Source organism: Siniperca chuatsi, linkage group LG6, assembly GCF_020085105.1.
Source record: "Siniperca chuatsi isolate FFG_IHB_CAS linkage group LG6, ASM2008510v1, whole genome shotgun sequence".
Lineage (NCBI taxonomy): Eukaryota > Metazoa > Chordata > Actinopteri > Centrarchiformes > Sinipercidae > Siniperca > Siniperca chuatsi.
This window is the reverse complement of record NC_058047.1, coordinates 28419473-28443188: the sequence shown is the minus strand read 5'-3', so window position 1 is coordinate 28443188 and position 23716 is coordinate 28419473. Positions and strand designations below refer to the sequence as shown.

Sequence of the window (23716 nt, the reverse complement as noted above, 5' to 3'; positions counted from 1 at the left end):
AATAATGAATATTTCTGATGCCATTGTAATGAAAAATATGTGTAGAATTGATTTAGTATATACACATATACACTCATCATGGCTTACCATACATTGCAAGTTTATATGAATCTTGTACACATAGTACATGTAGGTTAGACCTATATATGGGAACAATATTGTTTTTTTATTAACAACACTAAGATTCTGCAGCCATGCTAGCAGCCCTGTGAGGCTGTATTTAGATACAACACTGCTAAAAGCTAACGTTAGCATGCAAATATGCTTACAATGACAATTCTAACATGCATATGTTAGAGCAGGTGTAATGTTTACCATGTTTACCATCTTAATTTAGAATGTCAGCATACTGAAACATTTTCTCATTAGCACCAAACACAAAGTACAGCTGAGGCTGATCGTACCTGGTTTACTCTGTGTTGTCTGCCTCTGATATGATGGCTATTATGCAGCTTGATCAATCACATATTTATTTTACAATCGGTTGATATATCTGGTATGACAATGGGATTCCTTAATCTGAACTGATATAAATGACACATTCAGACTAATAATGATGTATAATACTGTAAATTCTCCAATATATGTCTTTATTTACCTCGATTGTAGAGAGCACCAGGGCTTTATTTGAAACTGGCTTATATTTAAGACAATTCCTTTATCTGCTCTAATTTTCTGTTAATGCTGTTTAGTGTTAATGTAAAACTCAACACTTCCTCCACGTTTACCTGTTGTCTTGATACATTCAGGATAGTGTAAATTTCCACAGCACTAATCCCATCAGTACGACTCAAAGTCATACTCACCACTCTGATGCAAAGAGCTTTAATTTCAGTTCAACGTTGCATTTTCTTTTTGTTGTTTTCATTTATTTATGTTTTGGTCGCTGTTAAGCTGCTGTCACTGACACTAAACACATACTACATGAAATTTCACTTCCAGCAGCCAAAAAGGCATATTCCCTCCCATTCCTGCAGCTATTTTAATGTGAAACATCTGAAGAAATGTTGAGTTTTATTGACAGTAGCTTAACAGTGAACAAAAGAACTGAAAAGTAGAAGTGGTTGGAATTAATTAGTGTGTCAAAACCAGCGGATTGGGGAGAATGACATGAATCTGTTGTTGTACTGATGGAATTAGTGCTGTGGAAATAAAATTCTAGTGCTTCTCAATGTTTTTTAACTAACCTTTATTTGTTCATGCTGAGGAATTTACAGTATGCAAGGTTTTCACCTTAAAGACATGGACTAAAACATACAGTAAATATTCACAGAGCAGTGATGACATCATTCCTTTCTGCAGTCTATTACAAGAGCACATACCTCCTCAGAGGCATTACTCCATTACAGATGGCTCTATACATGTGGCCTGAATGCATCCCTGTGGAAATGAACTGTAGTGTTGACTGATACCTGGTAATGAGCACTCCATTCAGCCACAGAGTGGAACGATGGTGAGAATAAAAACATAAGGGGGCAGGAGGAAATGTGTGTGCATGGGGGGTGGAGGGGTAAGGGTCATGGTTGGGGTTGGTGGGTGTGGGGGACTCCATGGATGCCTGCAGCAGGTAATGGCGCTTTTAACATGGAAATCAGAGGGAGAGGGAGGTGGTGATGGTGACAGTGGTGGGGGTTGTTGGACATGAAATTGCTCTAAAAGACCTGAACTCTCCTGTGGGTATACTTGAGGTGCCTTGTCTGATCATAACTTTCATACCTCGCTAGCGCTGGATCTTTATGCAGCAGCATTGACCAGGAGGGCCTGAGAGGTTTAATTGAACAGGAAAACAAAAAGATGGGGTATTGGAGTGTAGATGGAGGTGGGGCTGGAGTTGATGCTGGGATGGAGAGGAAGTGGTTTTGTTGTGAAGAAGGTTGGTATCCTGTGATTATATGGGTCCTCGTAAGGACTTACATGTAATACGCTAATGTATTATATCAGCCCATTATATCAAAAGACCAAAGATTTAAATTATGCATGACTATTTGAATTTTCATTACTTATTGCATTACTATGTTGCAGTTTATTCCTGTTTATTACAACCTGGGTCTTATTTTTGTAGTTTTGGCCAATGGTCCCCACACGGCGGCATTGCTAAAAAGAACTGTGTTGGGTAAAGAAACACGAGTGGGACAAGTTTTAAACTAACCCCCCCAAGGTTAGCCAGACTTATTTAAAAGAGAAAACTAATGGTAAACAATAAAATTATTATCCAAATAATAATGTAAATATCTTTACAATGTTTACCTTCCATATTTACTGTAGTTGTGTGGGCACAGCTTTCCTGTCCAATAAGGGAATGCTATCAACATTTCATTTAATGTGATTTTTATACAATAATATAACTAAACCTTTGGCTTGTTTACACCTGTTTGATGGGCTGACTTCTCGTGTTTCTTCCCCAATCTGACTTCTTTGTCTCAATGTCGCTGTGTTCCCAGATCTCAGCAATTACTTTAGTGAGTACAGTGTTATAATAACTAACAGAAATTATGGCCAAAACTATAAAAATAAGATAATAGGTTGTAATAAACCAGAAATATCCTTTATACTTATAATAGTAGTACTACTTGAAAAAGACTATGTAAATATGAATTAGACATGCAATTTAATTTACTTAAAACGCTCACTACAATTCAGAAAAGTATACATTTTATCACTGATGATGTGGCTGACGTGTGTTACACTTTTGGTGACTTGTTGAGACAACAGTTATTATTATACATTTCCACCTTTATCACAAAATAAAAGACCTTAAGTCGAAACTGAGTTTCATTCGGGTTGGATTGTAATAATAAATGGTATTTAATTAATTTAAAGATGTGATAGTTAGATGCAGAGTTAGGAAAATAAGGCTGAAACTAATTATTGAAGAATATTTATTGTTTCTGCTTTATGCAAACCTGTTTCTGGCGCTAAAACAAAAATGGAACATCTGATGGTTTAGGCTTGTAGTGTAGTTATTTCCTGTTTTATTTTGAAATGCTCTTTTCCCCTCATGTGTCTGGTAGTTTTACTTCCATTCTTTGTTTGCTTTTCCCACCAGTTTTGACTGTTTGCTCCGCTTTGATCAGTTTCAACTATGTCTCATTGAGTGTATTTTAAGTCTGTTAGCTTCTTTTGTTCTGTGTCAGTTCATCATTGCCCACTTACCAAGCGGCCCGGCCTTTGTTTCGCATTGTGTTGGATTTTCTTCTGTTTCTTCTGGACCTTGCATGGAATTTGGAATTTGGATTTTGTCTGCTCCCTGTTAGTATTCTTTGCCTTTGTTCGACTGCCTCCCTGATTTTGACCACCGTCTGCCTGACAAATCCATGTGAACCCTTGTATTTTCATTAAATTGTTGAACTGCACCTGCTCTGCCTCGGTGTCTGCATTTTGGGTCCTATTCCCTTGTTTTCCCTGCTTGACGAATTGCAACAGGGCCAACTGAAATGATTTTGAAACAGTACATTACATTCATATTTTCTTTTATTTCTTTGCTTTGAGAAAACAGATCTATGTTACTCAAAACAAACAAAGAGATGTTTTCATGACTCACATGACTATCTCATCATCATCATCATCATCATCATCATCCCACTGTAAGTTCTATTTGGGGCTGGATCATAGATTTAGCTATGTCTCTCTCCAAAATGAGTCTGTCTGTGTTATATTTAGCGTATCCACTTTTAAGTAGCTCTACAGGGTAATAACTCTTGTTTTATTGCAGCAAATTATTAAACAGCCAGGCTTGTTGGTTTTCCTTGTACAACGGAGAAATATGCCTTGTTATCTAGTGGTAGTTATGCCCGGATGGTCTAAAAGTAGATTTTTGTTTATTTTATTTTAATCAAGGAGATCAAAAAGAAAAGTAAATAGTTGTGTCCCAGTTGGTCTTCACTTTTCATTTTATGAGGGGTAAATAACTGCAAACGTATGAATGTAGATTTTTACCATATGAGAAAAACAAAAGTTCTTCAAAATTTGTCACACACTGTATGTACATTTTTTTATCTGCTCTAAGATCCATTTCAAGTCATGTTGGTGTTAACTTTTCTTCTGATTGTCCTTTGTCTATCCAAGTTAACCCTGCGATGAAAAGTTTGAGGCAAACTCAATAACTGCTGGTGTACTGCTTCTGATAATTACATAGTTACAGAGCACTTCCATAGTAAGAAAATTATAGAGCTAAAAAGGTTTTGCAGCACTTTTTTATGTCAAATGACTACATACATTAACTCCCCTCCTCGGTCCTGTCTACTGTCACTCTTCATCTCTTCTCTTTCTCACTCGTTATATTCTAACAACTGATCATTTATTTAAATTATTTATTGAGTTTGCTGTTCTTTTGTACCTTACTTGTACATTTTGTCAAATCAATTTATTTGCTTTGAACTTGTTTATTTCTATGTTAACCCGTGTAGGGCTTCCTACAGACATTAACATTTGACATTAACAAGTGATATTACTGCGACTGAACCCTTCTGGATAAGAAACTAATAACAAAAAAAGAAGGGTAATACTAATGTCTCCTCTGTCTTTTGTCGTCTCGTGTAGGGTTCCTGAGTACAGGTGACCAGGCAGCCAAAGGGAATTACGGTTTGCTGGACCAGATCCAGGCTCTGCGCTGGACCAGTGAGAACATCGCAGCCTTCGGCGGCGACCCGTTACGTATCACTGTGTTTGGCTCAGGCGCCGGAGCTTCCTGTGTCAACCTGCTCACGCTGTCTCACTACTCTGAGGGCAACCGCTGGAGCAACTCCACCAAAGGTAAATATCACAAGTCACTGGGGAATTCATGTGGGATCTTCATGTATATTTAAGTATGTATTAATGCAGTACTTAATGTGTACGTCAGTGTGTGTACGTCACTGTGCTTGCCACAGAGGAAACTCAACACAGTTCACAGTTTAGTTTTTAACAAACTAAACTTACAACAAACTTATTATGCATTTGTTTTGGCTACATGTGTGTTAACGTATGATTTTGTGCCTTGAATGGAGCCTTTTGTTCTCATGTAGGAGCTGCTTTTCCTGCATGTAACTATAATTACAATATTCAACCGCAATAATGAGATGCTACCTGAGTTCAGATAGTGTTGTTTCCACCTGGCCAAACAAACAAGAGAAAACACTAGAGGTGAAATAAACAGTTCCAAGAATGCGTGGTGTGAATGCACCCTGACTAATTAGGAGTTTGGATCGGTACAGACATTATAAACACAAACCTACTGTAGATGTAAAGCACTGCCTTCGCTCAGTCAAATTCTGTATTTTTCACCCAGAAATAGCATTATATACATTAAAATGTCAGTTGTTACACATACTGCAAGCAAGACAGAGACACGGTGATGTAATATGTAAATCTTTAAAAAATGGGACACAAAGTTTTATTCTTAAAAGGTTTGCCAATTTCCTAAAACAGCTAGGCACTGTAGTTTTTAGCAAGCATCACTCGAACAGGAGGAAACAGTGCATTTGTTGGGCACTACCAACACTCACCTTGCAGATTGTGTATGTGAGATTGATTTAAAATATACTACAGTGGCTGTGTGCTTACCAGCCTTACCTTTTAACCAAGCAGACTTTTAAGAAAAAGATGATTCGTGTGATTGGTAGCCCTCATATATTTTTATCCTTGTAAGACAAATATTTCTGGCACCTTGCCTTTTTGAGGGAGTAAATTTTAGCCCTTAAAGACGGTGTAGTCCCTCATTCGTCCAGGAGTGTTCCATCGTAGAAAAGGTTTCAGTCGTAGTCATCTGGACACTGTTTTCAGAAAGGCAGGGTAATCAACAGATACTCAGGAAGACTCCTTCCTGAGGGCAGGGCTTAAGTAACACAGAGTAGCTTAAATTTCTGAGTTCTCAGACCATTTTTCACAATTGAGAATGACTTCCGGATGGGAGCCGAAACGTCTTGATTCTGAAAACAGTGTCCAGATGACTACGACTGAAACCTTTTCTACGATTTAGCCCTTAAACTTCACTTTGGGGCACCCCGATAGCTCACCTGGTTGAGTGTGCGTACCATATGCAATGCTGAGTCTTTACCGCAGTGGCCCTCTCTTCAGCTGTTCCTATCAAAGGCAAAAAGCCCAAAAACTCTTAAGGAAAAACTTCAATTTACTTCATCTCGATCTCCTGCCTGATTCTCATCACATTTTGTCTTTATTCAATTGCAGCTGTGCCAGCATGGGCATTTGTGTGTAGATTTTGATGCTCTCAAATTATATCTGTTTGTTTTATGTTAGTTACCGAATCGTAATTTGTTTCTTTCCTTCCTCCTTGCCCCTCTGCTGTTTTCATCTCCAGGCCTGTTCCAGAGGGCCATTGCCCAGAGTGGCACTGCTCTGTCCAGCTGGGCTGTCAGTTTTCAGCCAGCCAAGTATGCCCGGATGCTGGCCCGTAAGGTGGGCTGTAACCTGGAGGACACTGTAGAGCTTGTGGTGTGCCTTCAGAGAAAACACTACAAGGAGCTGGTGGATCAAGACATCCAGCCAGCCCGCTACCACATCGCCTTTGGACCTGTTATTGATGGAGATGTTATACCTGATGACCCTCAGATACTCATGGAGCAAGGTATCAATTCACTTTGCTCAGAGCCAGCAATTTCAAACAATGTTTTTACACTAACTTTGTAATTTTTAACAACTATCTGCTCCATCTCTTTCAAGGTGAGTTCCTCAACTACGATATTATGCTGGGAGTTAACCAGGGCGAGGGCCTTAAGTTCGTTGAGCTTATCGTGGACAACGAAAACGGCGTTCAGGCTAACGACTTTGACTATGCCGTGTCCAGCTTTGTGGATGACCTCTATGGTTATCCAGAGGGTAAAGACATCCTTCGAGAGACCATCAAGTTCATGTACACAGACTGGGCCGACAGGCACAACCCGGAAACACGCCGGAAGACACTGCTGGCCCTTTTCACTGATCACCAGTGGGTGGCACCAGCTGTCGCCACAGCTGACCTGCACTCCAGTTTTGGGTCACCGACATACTTCTATGCTTTCTACCACCACTGTCAGACGGAACAGGTGGGTCTCTACTGTCTGGGTAATGCTAGACCTATATCTAGTTTATGGATTGTCAGTAATGATAAAAGTTACAAAATACTGCTGGCTTGTTCTTTGTCTCCGTGGGTAAAGCTTTCAGTGACAAAACCATACAACCATAATCTGAGATCAAACAGATTATAAAGACTAAGTTTTATGTTTAAAGGTGCTACCGGTAACTGTAGCATTTTATATCAGTTACTCATATTGTATCAACTTTGAAGGTGCTTTCAAGTAGTCTGGTTCCAGATCTCTGAAACACCACCCACATCTCTTATTTTGGTCATTCAAATAGGTCTGGTTCGGTGGTCATTGATGGCCCCCAGAGGGAGAAACAGTCGACCGAGACCGAATTTTGTAGGCGGGATTAAGAATGGTACAATTATCTCCCTACATCGCTAGCTATCTACCTAGCTACATCAATTAATAATTGCCACAATAATGGCGCCAAGTGTGGATGAGGTCGTCGCAGCTCTACAAGGCTGTTGCAAGTCAACTTACAGAATTAACAACTCAAATCAACTTATTATTCGATTATTATGAAAAAGATTAAGTTAATTGCTCCTACCAACTGCTACTGGAGCTTTCTTGTCGATCAAAATAGATGTTAGCGGGATGAATATGTCACTTGCTACTGAAACAGAAATTGGCTAACATGAACGCAATATGACACTGAATGAACTGAAAGGGCAATTTCATTTGATGAACAAGCTAGCAATGAAATTAAACACAAAGCAATTTTCACTTTATTTCATGCTCACTTTATTTACGCAAATTTGAACTATTATCTGCTACAAACAGCCATAGTAGTACTGTACAAATGTTAGCCCTTTCTAGCAAATAGCATGCACAAATTATGTGTGTGTGTGGAGTGTGTCTGTATTTGTGACTGCTTAGACTCTGCACTGATCTCAGAATTTACCAGGAACTTCCATTTTCCTGTTATTTTTCCCCACACCAGTTGTCTCTGTACATGTACGAAGGAAGTTAAACTATTTTCCACTCGTGCAGAAATGTCTTGCACCATCAAGAGCAGACTAGCATGTTTGTGCTTCCATTCGTGTCTTTCTATTGACTTTGTATGCAATTGCACCGCCTCTGCATTTGGATTTTCTTAAGCCTAAACACATTTTGAGGATTTAATTGTACAGAATCATTGCACACAATTTTTTTTTTTTTATAATTACTGTAATCCAACAAGAGCATTACTGAAAAGCAGGCAACCTGTTGTACAGAGTTTTAGAATAGGTATCTTTGTCAGACTTGGGAAGAAATCTGTTTCTGATTGTTTCAGAGCACACAACTTAATTGCTTTGCAACATGAAGTCAGGTTGCCTTACAGTACAAAGAGACAGTACTTCATGGCAGAAAACACAGTCTAATTTTATTCCGGTTACATTATTGTAACTGACTAGTTTGCAGCCTATGAAGTGACACTTTTCTAGTTTTCTTCCTAACTCCTTACTCCTAGTTTTAGTTGTGTAACTACTTTCCACATATTTGTTTTTTGCTTATACACAACTATGCTGACTAATCATGCAGTCCTGAAAGAAAGTGAGGAGTGGTGATTAAATCTCACATTTTCTTTTGGCATGTTTTTCATTCAACAGGCTACAACGCATAACATGTACTTCCAACATCTTAGTTTAAAATTCTGCTCAAAGCCACCCTCTTCTACAGTATCTGCACCATCCGTTTTTTCTCCTCTTGTCTCTCTCTGTAATACATTGAATAGAGGGCCAGATATGGTAGGCAAAATAATATTAAACGTATCTCATTTCCCTTTTTCTCTCTCAAAATATAGTATTTTCTCAGCTTATTTGATCTGTCTGTGTGTGTCAGCACCAAAAATAATGTCTTTCAATGTCCTGTATCTGTCACATAAATGTAATAATACTGATCTGATTTGGTTCATCTGCTGCTCATTAGGTACCACCGTGGGCAGACGCAGCACATGGAGATGAGATCCCATATGTATTTGGCCTACCGATGATTGGACCAACAGAGCTGTTTCCCTGCAACTTCTCCAAGAACGACGTGATGCTCAGTGCCGTGGTCATGACCTACTGGACAAACTTCGCCAAGACAGGGTATGGTGACACTGCTAACTTGGCTCCTAAGGGCCAATACAACTCACTACATGTTATATCCCCATGGACTGGTGTCAGTCCGGTGCCCCGAGCAGTTTAGGGGTTCGGTGCCTTGATCAATGGCACCTCGGCAGTGCCCAGGAGGTGAACTGGCACCTCTGCAGCTACCAGTCCACATTGTTCATGCGTTAAGTGCACCAAATGATGTAGCTCCAACTCAAACTTTATTCTGCTGTAAAAAATGGCTAAACCCTTTCATGCCAGTATTGATGTCTGTAATAGTTACATAGAAGTTTTGTCTATTTTTTTGTTTTTTACACAGCCTTTATAGTTGTTAATGTTTGATAATGTGCATTAGCTAGCTTTATCCTTTTTGCCATGCTTTTGTCAGATAGCTAACATCAACTTCAATCAGTCAGTGCACTTACAGGCACTTAAATAACTGGGTCACAGTCAGCTTTCTCCAGTAGCCCAGCCTTTTGACTCAACTCTACAGTCATTATTGTGGCTGCAGTCTTTGTGAGGCAATCAAGTCATGACTTTATGTTTAACAATATACATTAAAATCTGCAATCACAAATAATATATATTTCTCTAATGTTGCATTCTGGAAGAGAGTTAAAGTTAAACTTAAAAGTTAGGTGGAATTGGGCTGAGATTACCTGGTGCTCATACCAATAGAGTAACCAGGTTTCTCTGAGTTACCTGGTTACTTAAGTACATGTAAACGCATTGAATGAACTCAAAGAGTGTTAGCACACGAAATTGATTATGCCACACATGTTAATTTCAAAAGACAATGAAAGGTCTGAGACAGTGTTTTTTTGATATCTACTTCAAGCCTCTGTTGTATAACTACACAAAGACAAATTTTGCGTCAAACTAGCTTCTTTTAATGTAGAACTTCCTGTAAACTTTAAACCTCATTTAGTTTATTTTTGCAAAGAGCTGCACAGAACACTTAAAAGTTAGACATCATCAAAATTTTAAGAGCTGTGCCACAGAAAAGGAGGAATGGAAAATATACTATATATGTTGCAACACCAAATGGGACTTTATGAAATAATAATCACAATTTATGGTGTGATTCTGATAAAAAGCATTCTTTTGCATATTTGATTCTCCAAATCATCTGTCCGGTCATTGTTTATGGAGAAACCTGATTTACAAACTTCAGCATGTTCATCTATATAACATAGTTCTATAAAAAGTCAGCCAAAGGGTTATTTAAACAATTTTTGTAAGCATTTGTTCTGAAACCGCTCTTACAGCACTTGATCAGCATGCAATTGCCATTACAAGACCATGAACTAATTGATAATTTCATTGTAATTGTGTTTCCACAATATTAACCTACATTTGATGACCAGGAGTAGTCAATTGTGCTCTCGTATTTTATGGACTGTACAGTGTAATTGGTATTCTATGCAGATACCCTCTACATATCTTCAAATACATTCTTAATTAATGTCTGTAGCCTGAAGAGTGACATTCTCGATGGGACAAAATTAAAATCTTTTTTTCCCCCCTTCTGTCTCACGTTGCCTTTCAGCATATAGTCATGGCCGTAATTGTTTTTCGAGAGCATAATGGGGGGACGTTGGCTTTTTTTCTGTGCACTGCCCAGTAGCCCTGAGGGGAACAGAAAGGCACTAATGATCTACATATATAACCTCAAATTGACGTGGAATGCCGGGTACCTGGGAGATTTATGCCACCAATTTGAATGGTTAAGCGTGTTCCTGATGAGGTCTGGCTGGCTCCATATGCCACTATCAGACAATGGGGCGCTCAGTGGGTCTGAATGGGCCTCCATAGCTCTCTGGCTGGCTCTGTTCTGCTCAGATTAAGTGTAAGTGGGTCTATTTAGCACAGGATCCCACGTGGAATGTGCTCTGTAAGCTCCTCTGTATAAACTGAAAATAAGGAGGGAGTTCATATGGGGTTGCTGACCTGCATTTACAGAGTTCATTCTTGTGTTATTTTGATTATTATTTATTTATTATTATGAATTAACTCTGATGTTTACCAAAAGTAAATGGTAAATAAGATTAATATAGTTGCTAGTTCTTAGTTTGGTTTATAGCAACTACTGAAGTATATGCTTTTGCAACTGCAAACTGCATTTTTATCCAAACATATTCCTTGGCTGGAAGCTTCTTTTTATGTTCACTGCCAACGAGACATCCACAATTTAAAAACTGACATGATAATTCTTTAGCATTTGAATAAAACTTCAAATTAGGGGAACTTCTGAGGTTATAGCTATTAGAACTTTTCATTCAATCAGAATATTTTGAAAACCAATCATCTGTGAGGAATAATACCCCTTTTGACCTTTTCTGTGATTTTATCAGGTGTGATATCTCAGAAACTGTTGATTAATATTTGATGAAACCTGGGGGCTGCATCTCACCACTGCATTCCATTATTTTCATAATTACACTGATTAGCCTGAGGGAGATGCTATACTTAGGTCAAAATTAAAATTTTAATAAACAGACAGTCATGTCTCAAAAGGTCCACTCCACCTTTAGTTTAGCTTTAGTTCTTCCTGTCCCCTAAAGTAACAACCACAAGGTGACATAACTATTACTGATTGCCCAGGAGAGGACTGGGCAATCATCATCTATGGGAGGCAACATGTCTACTTTCAAATGAGCTTGTGTAGTGTTCGGCCATAAAACCATCAGCAGGTCCCACCTTTCTGTGAAGTCTTTCATCCTTTACTCTTTTTGTCAGGGACCCAAACCAGCCTGTCCCCCAAGACACCAAGTTCATCCACACCAAGCCCAATCGCTTTGAAGAAGTGGCATGGACACGCTACAACCAGAAAGACCAGCTTTACCTGCACATTGGCCTGAAGCCCCGGGTCAAAGAGCACTACCGTGCCAACAAGGTACAGTCAGATATTACTGAATGCGCTTTCTGTTTTGATGTTGTTCTGCTTGTTTAACACTTGTATACAGACAGTAGAAGTAGTAGAAGTATACAGAAGAAAAGATGTTTAGGATATTGAATACAAATCTGGGTAACACTTTATTTGGATAGTCCGCTGATAGTTTATAAAGTATTTGTAACATTTCAACTGTTTCACTTTGTCTGTAGATATTTAACAGATTACCAATAGAGTATATGTGACAATTCAAGAACATACCCTAACCAAGATAGTTTTTTGTGCCTAAACCTAACCACACCTTAGTCACAGTGGTGTAATATCAGAAAACGGTTTACAATTACTCTATAAACTATCTGTAGGTGGACTATCCAAATTAAGTGTAACCCTGATCTAAGAATATGGACTGAATACTGAATAAAATGCTGAGAACCAATTTCTTTATATAAAACAGAACAATGACCACTTAACACTGACGATAGCCATCCTGGAATAGAATACATTATGGAAAGGAACCTTGGCTAAGCCAGCTATCTTTGGGTTTCACAACATTTTCCAGTATCACAAAGCTGGTTCACTTTCGGTCAGGATAGATTACAGTGGTAGCCTATGCTGCACAGCTAACCCGCTCTGAGACAGCAAAAATTCAGGGGATTAGACGCATTCAAAACGTATCAACAGCCCAACTAACTGACCAATCAGATCACATTTGCCCCTGTCAGTATCTCTGTAGATCAGTAGTCCCTTTGCTTTCCATTACAATTATGTAACTAGACTAATAAACAGTTATAGTTGCATACTAATTGCGATCAATATCTTTTAATCCTAACAGTTGCAGTGTAGCCCTTACACACCTAATTCTATCACTGCAGCTCAGGATAACATGAGGCTCCTTTATGAATGTTTTTTAGACAAAAATATATGGCGATTGTAATTGTTTTAAGTATTCTAACTTTAATTATCTCCCATTAAATTATAAATGCAACTTTTTAACATCAATTGTTTTTCTTCAAGCAGTTTTTCAAGCACTGTAGTTCTCTTCTCTAGTTTTGGTTAGCAGAAAGAGCCTCAGCCTTATTTCACCACGGATTTCAGCTTCAATCATATTTAATACTCAGCTCCTGATCTGGTGGTGTGATTGGCTTGTATTTAACAACTCTGCCACTTTCATCTGAATGGACTCAGAGCTGGATAGGAAAACCCAGAGTTAGCTGAGCCAGTTGATAACTTTGTGATATCACTTATCAAGGATCAGGAACTCCCTTATAACACAAAGAGTAACAAAAGACTATGTTGAACTTACTTTGTGATATGGGTCCCTGGTAGGTTTTGGCAGTTATCCTCATGTTGTTTATCCTCCAGTCAAACGCTATGTAATGATGACCGTCTTGCCCTTTTGTTGATCTGAAAAAAGAGTTGTGGGTTTTGGGCTAATTATTTTGTAGCTTAATTTTACTTCATGCAAAACTTCTGAATCATTAAGATTAATTTGAGCATTGAAGTTATCAAAATGACTACATTCTCCCAATTTTCCGTCCCACTTCATATTTTCTCTCCTCTCCACAGGTCAACTTGTGGCTGGAGCTGGTTCCTCATCTGCACAGCCTCAACGAGGTCACCCAGCTCATCCCCACCACCACCAAGGTTGGTACTAAATCATCTATATCTCATTTTGCTTCTAAAAAGTAACTACCTGAGTTGTTACCTCCACAGCAAAGGTTTTGGAGTAGACCCAAGCAACTTTAAAAAAAAAAAAAAAGGAATTTTGAAATGCAATATTCAGATTGTTTGTTGACCTGACTCTTGTCTAATCCTGCCCTCAAATGTGAGCTCCTACTTCTGTGGTTGACATGATATGACTTGTTGCATATTAATGTGCTCTAAGAACAAATGCTTCTTTTAAGTCACACAGAGCTGTAGCAGTTTCAGTATGATGAGGAAATTCCCATCTGCTCACACCATGAGCCACATGTTGTCATGTACATCAGCTTTTCTATCAGTTGTCACAGAGATTCTATACTTTCTAATCCCATAAACAACATATCAGGTGTTATCACATCAGGCTGCTCAAACTATTGCTAAATCTTATGTATTTCTTGCTGGAAAAAACAAACCATGCATTCCAGGAGAGTAGTCTAAACACTTCATCTTTCCAGACACAGCATGACTTTGGCACCACTGCGCTCCGAAACCCATTATTTCCAATGGCTTGTGCCGCGCCACGACGGCTTGAACTTTGGGCGCAGAGTGCGCTGAACCCAACAGCGAGCATAACGCAAATCGTGTTGTGTCTGCAAGGGCCTTTAGCCTACTCTGTGTGTGACTGATGCAGACTGTGGTCTTATACTGCACATGGGAAAGGTTAATTTATTGCAAGACAATAGACAGCAAACTAGACACTGTTAAACCACTTTCAGGAGTGACTCTGTATTATCAAGTAATGCAAGTATTAATATGATTTTAGAACTAATGGATAATAATTTTATCTGCAGTGAATGAAAGAATCAGTGTTAATATCTTTTCCATCAACACCCAGTTTCAAATTACTTCAGTTTTTCACACTATGACCTGGGAGTATGAGTAGAGATTTTTAAAAATGCATCATCTTTTGACATTTGGGGGCGGCACGGTGGGCAGTAGTTAGCACTGCTGCCTCACAGCAAGAAGGTTAAGGGTTCGCCCTGCTGGGGCCTTTCTGTCCATAGCTAGCTGTTTCCTCCTGCTTCCAATTTTTATGCTAAGCTAGACTGGCTATAACTCCATACTTAATGCACACCCATAAAAGACACAATTCTAAGGTGTAAGAGGGCCCAAAACATTGAATGCACTGGAACTAAGTTTGCAGAGCCTTTAATTCTCAAAGAAATATGATTTTAAAAGTTTAGATTGTTAGCACAAAGCAGATTTATCTTTCTCAGACACAATATCCTTGAACATACTTCAAACTCTTCAAATCATTTATATACTGACCATTGTTCTTCCTGCCTTCAGATCCCTCCACCGGAGGCTACCAACCGCCCCCCGAAGACCAAGGTTCTGGTGACCAAGCGCCCTAACCCGACTCCGTTCCCCACAGAGACGCAGGACAGCCACAACCAGCCACACCTGGTGGACCAGCGTGACTACTCCACTGAGCTGTCGGTGACCATCGCTGTAGGAGCCTCTCTGCTCTTCCTCAACATTCTGGCCTTTGCCGCACTTTACTACAAGAAGGACAAGCGCCGGCATGATGTCCACAGGCGCTGCAGCCCCCAGCGTAGTGCCACCAACGACCTGGCTCACACTCAGGAGGAGGAGATCATGTCCCTGCAGATGAAGCAGCACTCGGACCTGGACCGGGACTGCAGGGGGGTGGGCGACTCCCTGCACCCGCACGACATGGTGCTGAGGACTGCCTGCCCGCCGGACTACACTCTGGCCATGAGGCGCTCGCCGGACGACATCCCGCTCATGACACCAAACACCATAACCATGATCCCCAGCACCATGGGGGGGCTCACCTCGCTCCACTCTTTCAACACCTTCCCCAGCAGCGGGCAGAATAACACCCTGCCTCATCCTCACTCACACTCCACCACCCGGGTATAGCCCTGTGGATGCACCCACGTAGGCAGGACTCTGATGGCTGAGGCAAAATCTAACGCCACTGCTGCAGCAGAGACTTAAGGCCGACATGCTGACAAACACAGATATGTTGGAAGCTGAAACGCCAGCCTGGAGTTGCCAGACACCCATGGAATTACACTGGGATTGTTGACACCCTGTTAATACCATAGGGAATATATTGAAGGGTTTTCTGGGGGGTTGGACCTAAGGAAAAAAAAAGAATAATTGTTTTTGTAGAAAAATAAAAGACAAGAAGAAAAAACTACAAATAAGGAGTTGAAGAAAAAACAACCTCACAAGCTAAAACAAAAAGGAGGATGTTTTTTTATTATTATTTTTGTTCTAATACCGCAGCAAAATAAGGTACAGTAAACTACTTTTTCTTTCTAGCGACAGATATGGCCTTTGGGATTTTTTGACAAATGACTACTTGACAGTATTATCTGGAAGCAGAACAGAGCATCAGACACGCCTCGGAGGTGAGAAGAGGGGAGCACTTTGTAAAAGAAAGAAAACATATTGTTTTCCTTTGGCATTGCACTGCAGATTACTGTGGGGCACAGACTAGATGCGGCGCAAACCAATTTAGGCATGTGTTAACTTCATAAATGGAGGTTATGTAAGATAAAGCAAAAACAATTGTCGAATAGCGCAAAGGAAGGACTGAAAACTTAAAGGAAAAAAGAAACCCTGAATGCACAACGGAACCATTTTGAGGGGAAAAAACATCAGATACTTTTCATCCATTTATTTTTGAGGATCGGGAACAATTTTATTGTATAGAACCTATTTACATATCTAGATCTGTACACTAAGCACCAAGGCTGTTTAAGCCCTCTTCTCTTGGGGCATCTATACTGCAAACCTGCCAGCAAGACTGAACCAGTGGGAAGTGAGCATCCACCTACTGGCTTTCTGGCAGTTCCAACTTCAACACAGAGAGCTGAGGGACAAAGGATAATTGGATATTTTAGCACGATGCGCATGACAATTTATCTGCTTGATGGCTGCTCTGCTGATTATGTCATTATTAAGAATAATTTCCACCTTCTCCCTTGCATTGGAGCAATTTCAGATGGATTTCCTGATTGGATTGCAGGAAAACACATACCCTTGCAGGACCATGGGAAATGCAGTTCCAGGTTGTGGATGTCGTGGGCTCGAGTTGGGGACAGAAAAGGGAGGGGCTGGGGATATGATAAAACTTTCTTGCATAACATAATATAGCTTGAGTGGAGCTGGGCATATAAGGACTAGTTTTGTACTCTGTGTGTTGGTACTACTTTTTGATAGTGGTTAAATTACATTACACTGTATCAATCAAACTCATTGTATCTTCAGTTGAGATCAATGTTCTTTGTTATTCTACCTATTGGACCACTTTACCGTATAGAAGTAATTACCTGCACTGTTTATTCCATTGCCCATTTTTCTTTTCTTTCACTGGAAGGTGTGTTGACTGAGTGACGCAGTGGATGTCCATTGGTATGAAAAAATGAAGTAGTGGAAAATATGGTGGAAGAGTGAATCTCTGGGCTATGTAGCTTTTCTTTTCCTTTATCCAGCCAGGTTCTGTAGAGCTGTTTAAACACGAATGCCTATACATGACTGATAAAAGTCAAAGGCCAAGCACAGACAGATCACATTGGGTGGAACTCTCTGGAAATGCACAGCAGGTGGACGAGAGGAAGAGCTAGGGTCAAGGTAGGTCAATTCCCATGATGCACTTTTCATCATTAGCCAAGGTTGATCATTTTTGGAGGCACATTGCGTTATGGGAAGGACAGAGAAAGGCTTCTCATAGTAGCTGAGACCCACAGTCTACCCTCTTTACCTCACTTTAAAGAGCTACTACTTTTCTTCTTTTGGCCCCACTCTTTTTCTACTAAAGATTCTCTACTGTCTCATCTTTTATACTGAGCTGACAGGTTGGGCTGTTTAGCAAAACGGTTTCCCCTCGCATCCACACCGCCTTCAGTTTACTGTCTCCTGCAAAGCTGTCTGCCATCGCTAACATCTTTAGGTCAGTGGAGCCTCAGCAGCTAACGATGTTAGCCACCAGAGTAGGAATGTGTCATACAGCAAAGCAGACTGCAGTCGGATCCAGTCGCTTAACAGTCATTGTGGGGGTAAAGTGGTGATCTTCAAAACAGACAAGAGAGAGGAATACCCTGGATGGCAAGCCTATTGTGCTCGGATAAGATCTGTATGCTGGCGCGGAGATGCTACTTGGTAAACTGAAACGCTTGTCTCCCTGTTTTCCCTTCACTAAAATGTAGATGTGTGGAGGCCTCTGTTGTGAGAATACATCCTGCCCCTTTTGGCTTGCTCACAGGCACTGTGCACTCATTCAAAATAATGAGTGCAGACTACTGTTACCCCATATAACACTGCGGCAGACAAGCTGGATGGGGGGATAAAATCTAGTCTGTCATAGGGAGTATTGCTTTTTGGGATACGATTTAAATTGAATAAACTAATTATATCTGTTTGCTCCAGATTGTTTCTCTGGATGAAATGAACTGCCAGGGCTTGATCTGGGGTTTAAACAAAAGAAAGATTCCAAGGCTATTATCACACACCATCCTCATGGAACAGGGACTCTTTTATTATCCTTCTCTGTAAAAACAAGCCAACAACATAAAGTGTAAATTTCAGAATCTTGGGACAATCCATCCTGTAGGTCTGCATTGTATCGACAGGCCACTACCAACCACTCAGCTTGCCCATTTTTTGATTGCAGGCACACATGCAAACATATGCAAATGAACACATGTGTGTGCAAACACCCACACACACACAGCCATGTGCTAAGTAATTAGGCATGGACTTTCCAAGTGTTATGGTATCTACTCTAGATATTGTATATAGACTAACACCCTGATTGCCTGCACTTGGACTCAAGATTTATTATACCCATATAAAAAACTACATGACCTTGTTTTTGTAACCCAAAGCCAATGGCTGAAATACGTTTCACAAGAGGTGGAGGTGAGCCTTGGAAAAAAATTAAATGCTTATGTTGGCTGAATAGCCTTCTGACAGTGAGTGTTGAGGACATTTTGATAACAGCCAAAAGCCCTTCCATGCAAAACAAAATAATGAGCAAGAAGTTCTTAATAGATAGATTGCCATTTTAAAATATACAACAAGGGTCTAACTGTCAGCCATGCTGGGATCAGACTGCACGATATCAGCCCAATTCTAGCCCAACCCAGACTCAGACTCGAAGACTAACGCAACATCTGGGACACTTCTCAACGTCTCAACAAAAAGACTAGCATGTCATTTTTTGCCTTCCCTCACCTAGTTTGACAACTTTCACGATGTTAACATGATCATTTTTGCAAAAGAGGAATTTTATTTTCTTTCAGTGAACCTGTAAAAATTTGAATATCTCCCTCTGGTCAGGAGAATTATATCAAATGAATAACACATGTTGGTGAGATGCCCCCCCTTGCACACATATGTATGCTGTGTACCTAAACACTCAACGTCTTTCTACCAACTGGAAAGGAAAAAGACAGACTACAGAGTGAGATGAATGGTTCCAGGTTCACTTTCATTCAAAAAAATCGGTGTTTAAATTATGGAAACTTTTGTTGCTGGCCTACGTATGCAAGTCGTGACAGACCGCAAGCTATGGTTGGTCGGGGTCCAACATGTAGTCTACCATATCTCGCAGCTGTAATCTGACACAGTGGCCATGTCAAAAGGCAAAAGCTGTGTGTAGTCTGATCCGAGCATGAGCCACAACCTACCTGCTTACCATCACATTTGGGGGTGGCATTTCACTTGGATTCATGTGAAATCCATTTGACAAAAAACATTCTGGGTCACAACATACCTGCATTTTTGTCATATTACATTATAGGGTGCCCATGAACCTTTTCACTTTTGAACTCTAGGGTTGCCAAATCGCAGTAGCTTTTGAAAAAGAAATGAAATACAACTTGTCAGGTCTTGTCAGCCTACACATTATAGGTAAGCAGTAATTATTGTATTGTGGTGAAAAATACAATTGGCTCTACACAAATTAAGTAACATGCTGCTGATAAACAGTGAAATATCACATGAAAATATCACAGGGATTGGGATAGTACATTAGTGAGCACCTGCCCAATTCAGGCACTGCTCTCCACAGAAATGACATAAGGGCAAAGCAAGTGCCACCCACTGAATTAAACATGTAATTGCACTGATGGGTAAATAGTCAAGCAATTGCAGGATCATGCTAAATAGCTGACAGCTGAGGATGAATGCTAATTAATAACTTGCAATGATGATGATAGGTGATAAATGCGAGCCAACTGCAGCGTGAGGAAAGTGAGAGAAGTGCTGGTCAGCACCTGACATATTTGAAATTAAAAATGGAAATTGCTAGAAGCTGTTTTGAACTTAATGTATGGTGACAATTGCTAACACGATTTAGCTTGTGTGGTGACTACATACAAATAGAACAGTCCTAGTTCTCTCATATAGAACATGCAGTCCTGCTCGAGGATGTAAAACTAGACAGACGGACTAAAACGGTGTTGGAGAGAGGTGCTGCAATGACTCGTACATCAAGTTATATAAGTGAGGAAATGCATTAAATAGCTTTATCATGCCTATAAACTGATGGGAGAAGCATGGCTACTGAAGCAAATTGAAACAGTATCATTAGTGAGAAAATCTGCAGCTTTGGAAAGTAAAAGCATAGGATGACCTTCACACCCGTGAAGAGAAGTGTTGGCTGTACTGCTTGAGAAAGCTAATGACAGCATAACTTATATCACTGACAACATAAGCAGGACAGAAAGAGTGTTGGGAGATTGATGAAATCTTGAGCTAGCTGCACAAATTGAGAGTCAGCTACAGCAGACCTTTGAAGCACTAGCAAGCTGCTGTGTCCCTGTTGATTGAGAAGATGTGAAAAAGATTTCAAATACACACAGTACCAGAAAAAGGAAAGACTGGGAGGAACCACTCACTGACCGCAGGGAGAGGACCCAGCACCTTTAATGAGCCTGAGGCTGAGTGCAAAAAAGTGATCGATAGCATGTCAGCAGACTAATTGCATAACAGGCTAACACAGTCATAACACAGTGCCCCCACTTAACAAACTTACAGAAATACATGTACTGCATATGACAGAATATACACAGTGACATAATTTGCTCTCTGGCAGCCATATTGGAGGACATCTGATTTTCATAACAAGCTTATTTTAACTTTTTCACCATTAACACTCACTAGTTTGTTAACAAGTTATGGGCTACATGATGATGTGTCAGCTGGTTTGGTGTCTGGTCAGCTGTTTCTGTCTTGGAGTTGGACACTGAAGGTGCTCTGTGAAGTTTTCATCATTTGGTTTATTCAGTGTTTTTCTACAAAATACCAAGTTACTTCGCTATGGCCTAACAAACATATCAAATGCATTTCCTACCTCATAAAACATTTGCAAAGCTTTTTTTTGTGAATGTTTGGAAACTTGCATTGTTTTCTTCAGCTTTCCCTTTTTTTCTTCCCCTCTATAGTTGGTACATTGCTAGTTTTTATTGTTTATTACCTTCCCCAACTGTCAATATGCATTTCTGGCCCCTGCAAAAATGTAGGTCATGTCACTCCCATGCTCTTGACGTGCATGTGCATTTGTATGCACGTGCTGGTAAAGCATGAGTATACCAACAATACTGGGACTTTCTCATCAAACCATTGTTCAACAGCACCACTAGTGGTCAAAAACTCCACAGGGTACCTTTATTGTTGATGTTGCTTACATTGTAAGAACCTCAGCTCACACTTAAAATACAACATATGCTTTCGAGTAAGGGTTAGGGCTTAACAGACTAGGGCTAACAACAGTTTATGATGAGTAAACTAAAATTGAAAGAATTCTTTCTTATCAGAGAATTGATTTGAACCCATCTTGAGAAGTAAGAGCAGATGAGCAATATTGTCATTCACATTAACAACCGTGTTTGATTTCAAGAGATTGTATTATTGTTATTCAAGGCAGTAGCAATTAACACTTATTTTTACACTCTACATGTATAATCCCAGAGTGCCGCTCACGCATGGTGGATGAAAACACTGATTTATCCCAATTTTTTGCTGATGGGATAGCATAGAAGACATCAAGATATGCATCTCAACTTATTTTTTGGCCACCATAAACAGGTCTTAAATATATGACACAGATGTCATAGTTTAGATTAGTTTAGAACCTGTGCAGCTGACTTCTTCATGAAATTTCCTTATATGACATTCCAAAAACTGGAATTGCACATGAAAGAATGAACTGGGAAAGATGGCAAATGGTTTTTAGGCTTCCATAAGCAAGTGTTTACCAAGTAGTCATTGTTTCCCCACGACTTTATTCTCGTCAAAATGGAAAACTTGGATTAGCAGTTACACCATCATGGGACACTAAAACTCTCCACTGAAACCCAGCTTGCTGTAATTCTTTAAAAAGCTCTTTTTAAAGGTGGGGCAACTCACCCACCTACCCTTTGATAGAAGAAACATTAAGCCTTTAAACTAAGAACTGATATTAAACCATGACTGGATAGTTAAACGAGCAAATAAAATATGAAAAGAAGCTCAAATTTAATTGCAGCTTTTATACTGTTTATATGCTGCGGCAATTTTAACAGGGAACATTATGACTTTTTATCTGAGGAGAAGGACATACCTTTTGTTTAAGTTCACTGGACCATAAAAACATAAACATACACCTTTTTCAAATTTAATCTCTGGTTCATGACTGAATTCATGTTTGTTAGACCAATTAAATTTTAATATTTCCTCAAGACTTTTCGGTCATGTTGAGGACACTAAATGGATGCAGCATGCAGCAGGAGTGTGTTTCTTTGTGTGTTTGGTGAAACACACATCTTTTCAAAAAACACATAATCCATGGCATAGTTGTAAACTTTAAAACACATGACCTTATATAATAATATATGTCAGCCCTTATTGAGTGCATTTACATGAAAATTCATAAGCTGATATTGTTCATTTTTCAGTTAAAACTGTACTCCATTGTCAATAACTGAGACTTGTACACATCTTATCCATCAGTGTTTATATCTGCAATCTGTGCCTAATTTCTGTTTATGTGCTAAGATTTTTAATATTCTGTTTATTTTATGTGTCATATGACATCTGGCTTGTCCTGAATAAGACTTGAATTTGGATTTATTGGCTGTGTGCTTGTAAGAGAACTAATTTTGAAACAGTGTGCACATCCAAATGGCAGATGTAAGATAAAAGCCTGAGAACGCCCCAGAATTGAGAATGACTCACATTCAATGTCACCTTCCTTTAAAACTGTGTGTCCATCATTCAAAGAGGGGAACACCAAACCAATCCAGGTAGCATTTCTTCAGTCATTTCTGTTGAATCCCAACCGCAGTATGTTTTAATGAGCCAGTCTAGCAGGGTGAGTATGAATCCACACAGTTTGGGACTGAAGACACTTAAGAAACCCTGTTCTAGGGGGACGCTTCACTTTTGTTCCAGTGTAAATCTGCCCTGACCATGGTTGACAGTCAGCCTGTGCTGTGGTGTATGGGACAGACAGGGAGGGGAGGAACGAGCACTGCGAATGAATGTAACGCAACGTGCCATTTTCTAACCTCAAATCGCAGCAGAAACGACAACAACCAAACCCTCAGTTTCATCCTGAGAGGTTTTTGCTAGCAGTCTGAAAACTAAAGGTGGATTTGTTCTTTGAATGCCATGTGAAACAGGGAACACTTTGTGGGCTGGTCTGGCATTTGTAATGTAGATTATTTGTCACTTGTCTTTCTTTCTGGTTAAATAGTAATTACTCTTCTAGAGCACAATAAATGATTTTAATATGCTGATATGTTTTTTTTTCTCTTGAGTCTTCATTTTCTGTGGCTGTTCTTGCTAAATTGACTAATTTAATTGGTGAAGCATACATCAACTCTCACTCACAAGTAATTACTTTGGCAATTTATTTGTTGCTAGATTAAATTAGTTTTCTACAACTGAAAGCAGAACAAGCTTTGTCGTCAGTGGCATGCACATTAAGAGAAAAAGCTAATGCCTGTTGACACTTGGGATTAAAAATTCCT

At 39.7% G+C, this 23716-nt stretch overlaps 1 protein-coding gene across 4 annotated transcripts in view; it reads left to right on the top strand.

Annotated features, from left to right (window-relative positions):
• Nucleotides 1-23482, top strand: part of nlgn1 (neuroligin 1) — a 382894-nt gene extending 359412 nt beyond the window's left edge. For all 4 annotated transcript variants that reach the window (XM_044199636.1, XM_044199635.1, XM_044199633.1 and 1 more), the window contains 7 exons: nucleotides 4540-4752; nucleotides 6296-6562; nucleotides 6658-7019; nucleotides 8967-9127; nucleotides 11870-12026; nucleotides 13590-13667; nucleotides 15015-23482. In XM_044199636.1, coding sequence (XP_044055571.1) covers nucleotides 4540-4752; nucleotides 6296-6562; nucleotides 6658-7019; nucleotides 8967-9127; nucleotides 11870-12026; nucleotides 13590-13667; nucleotides 15015-15611 — 1835 coding nt within the window. In that variant the 3' untranslated portion in view covers nucleotides 15612-23482. The remainder of the gene's footprint in view (nucleotides 1-4539; nucleotides 4753-6295; nucleotides 6563-6657; nucleotides 7020-8966; nucleotides 9128-11869; nucleotides 12027-13589; nucleotides 13668-15014) is intronic.
• The last annotated feature ends 234 nt before the right edge of the window (nucleotides 23483-23716 follow it).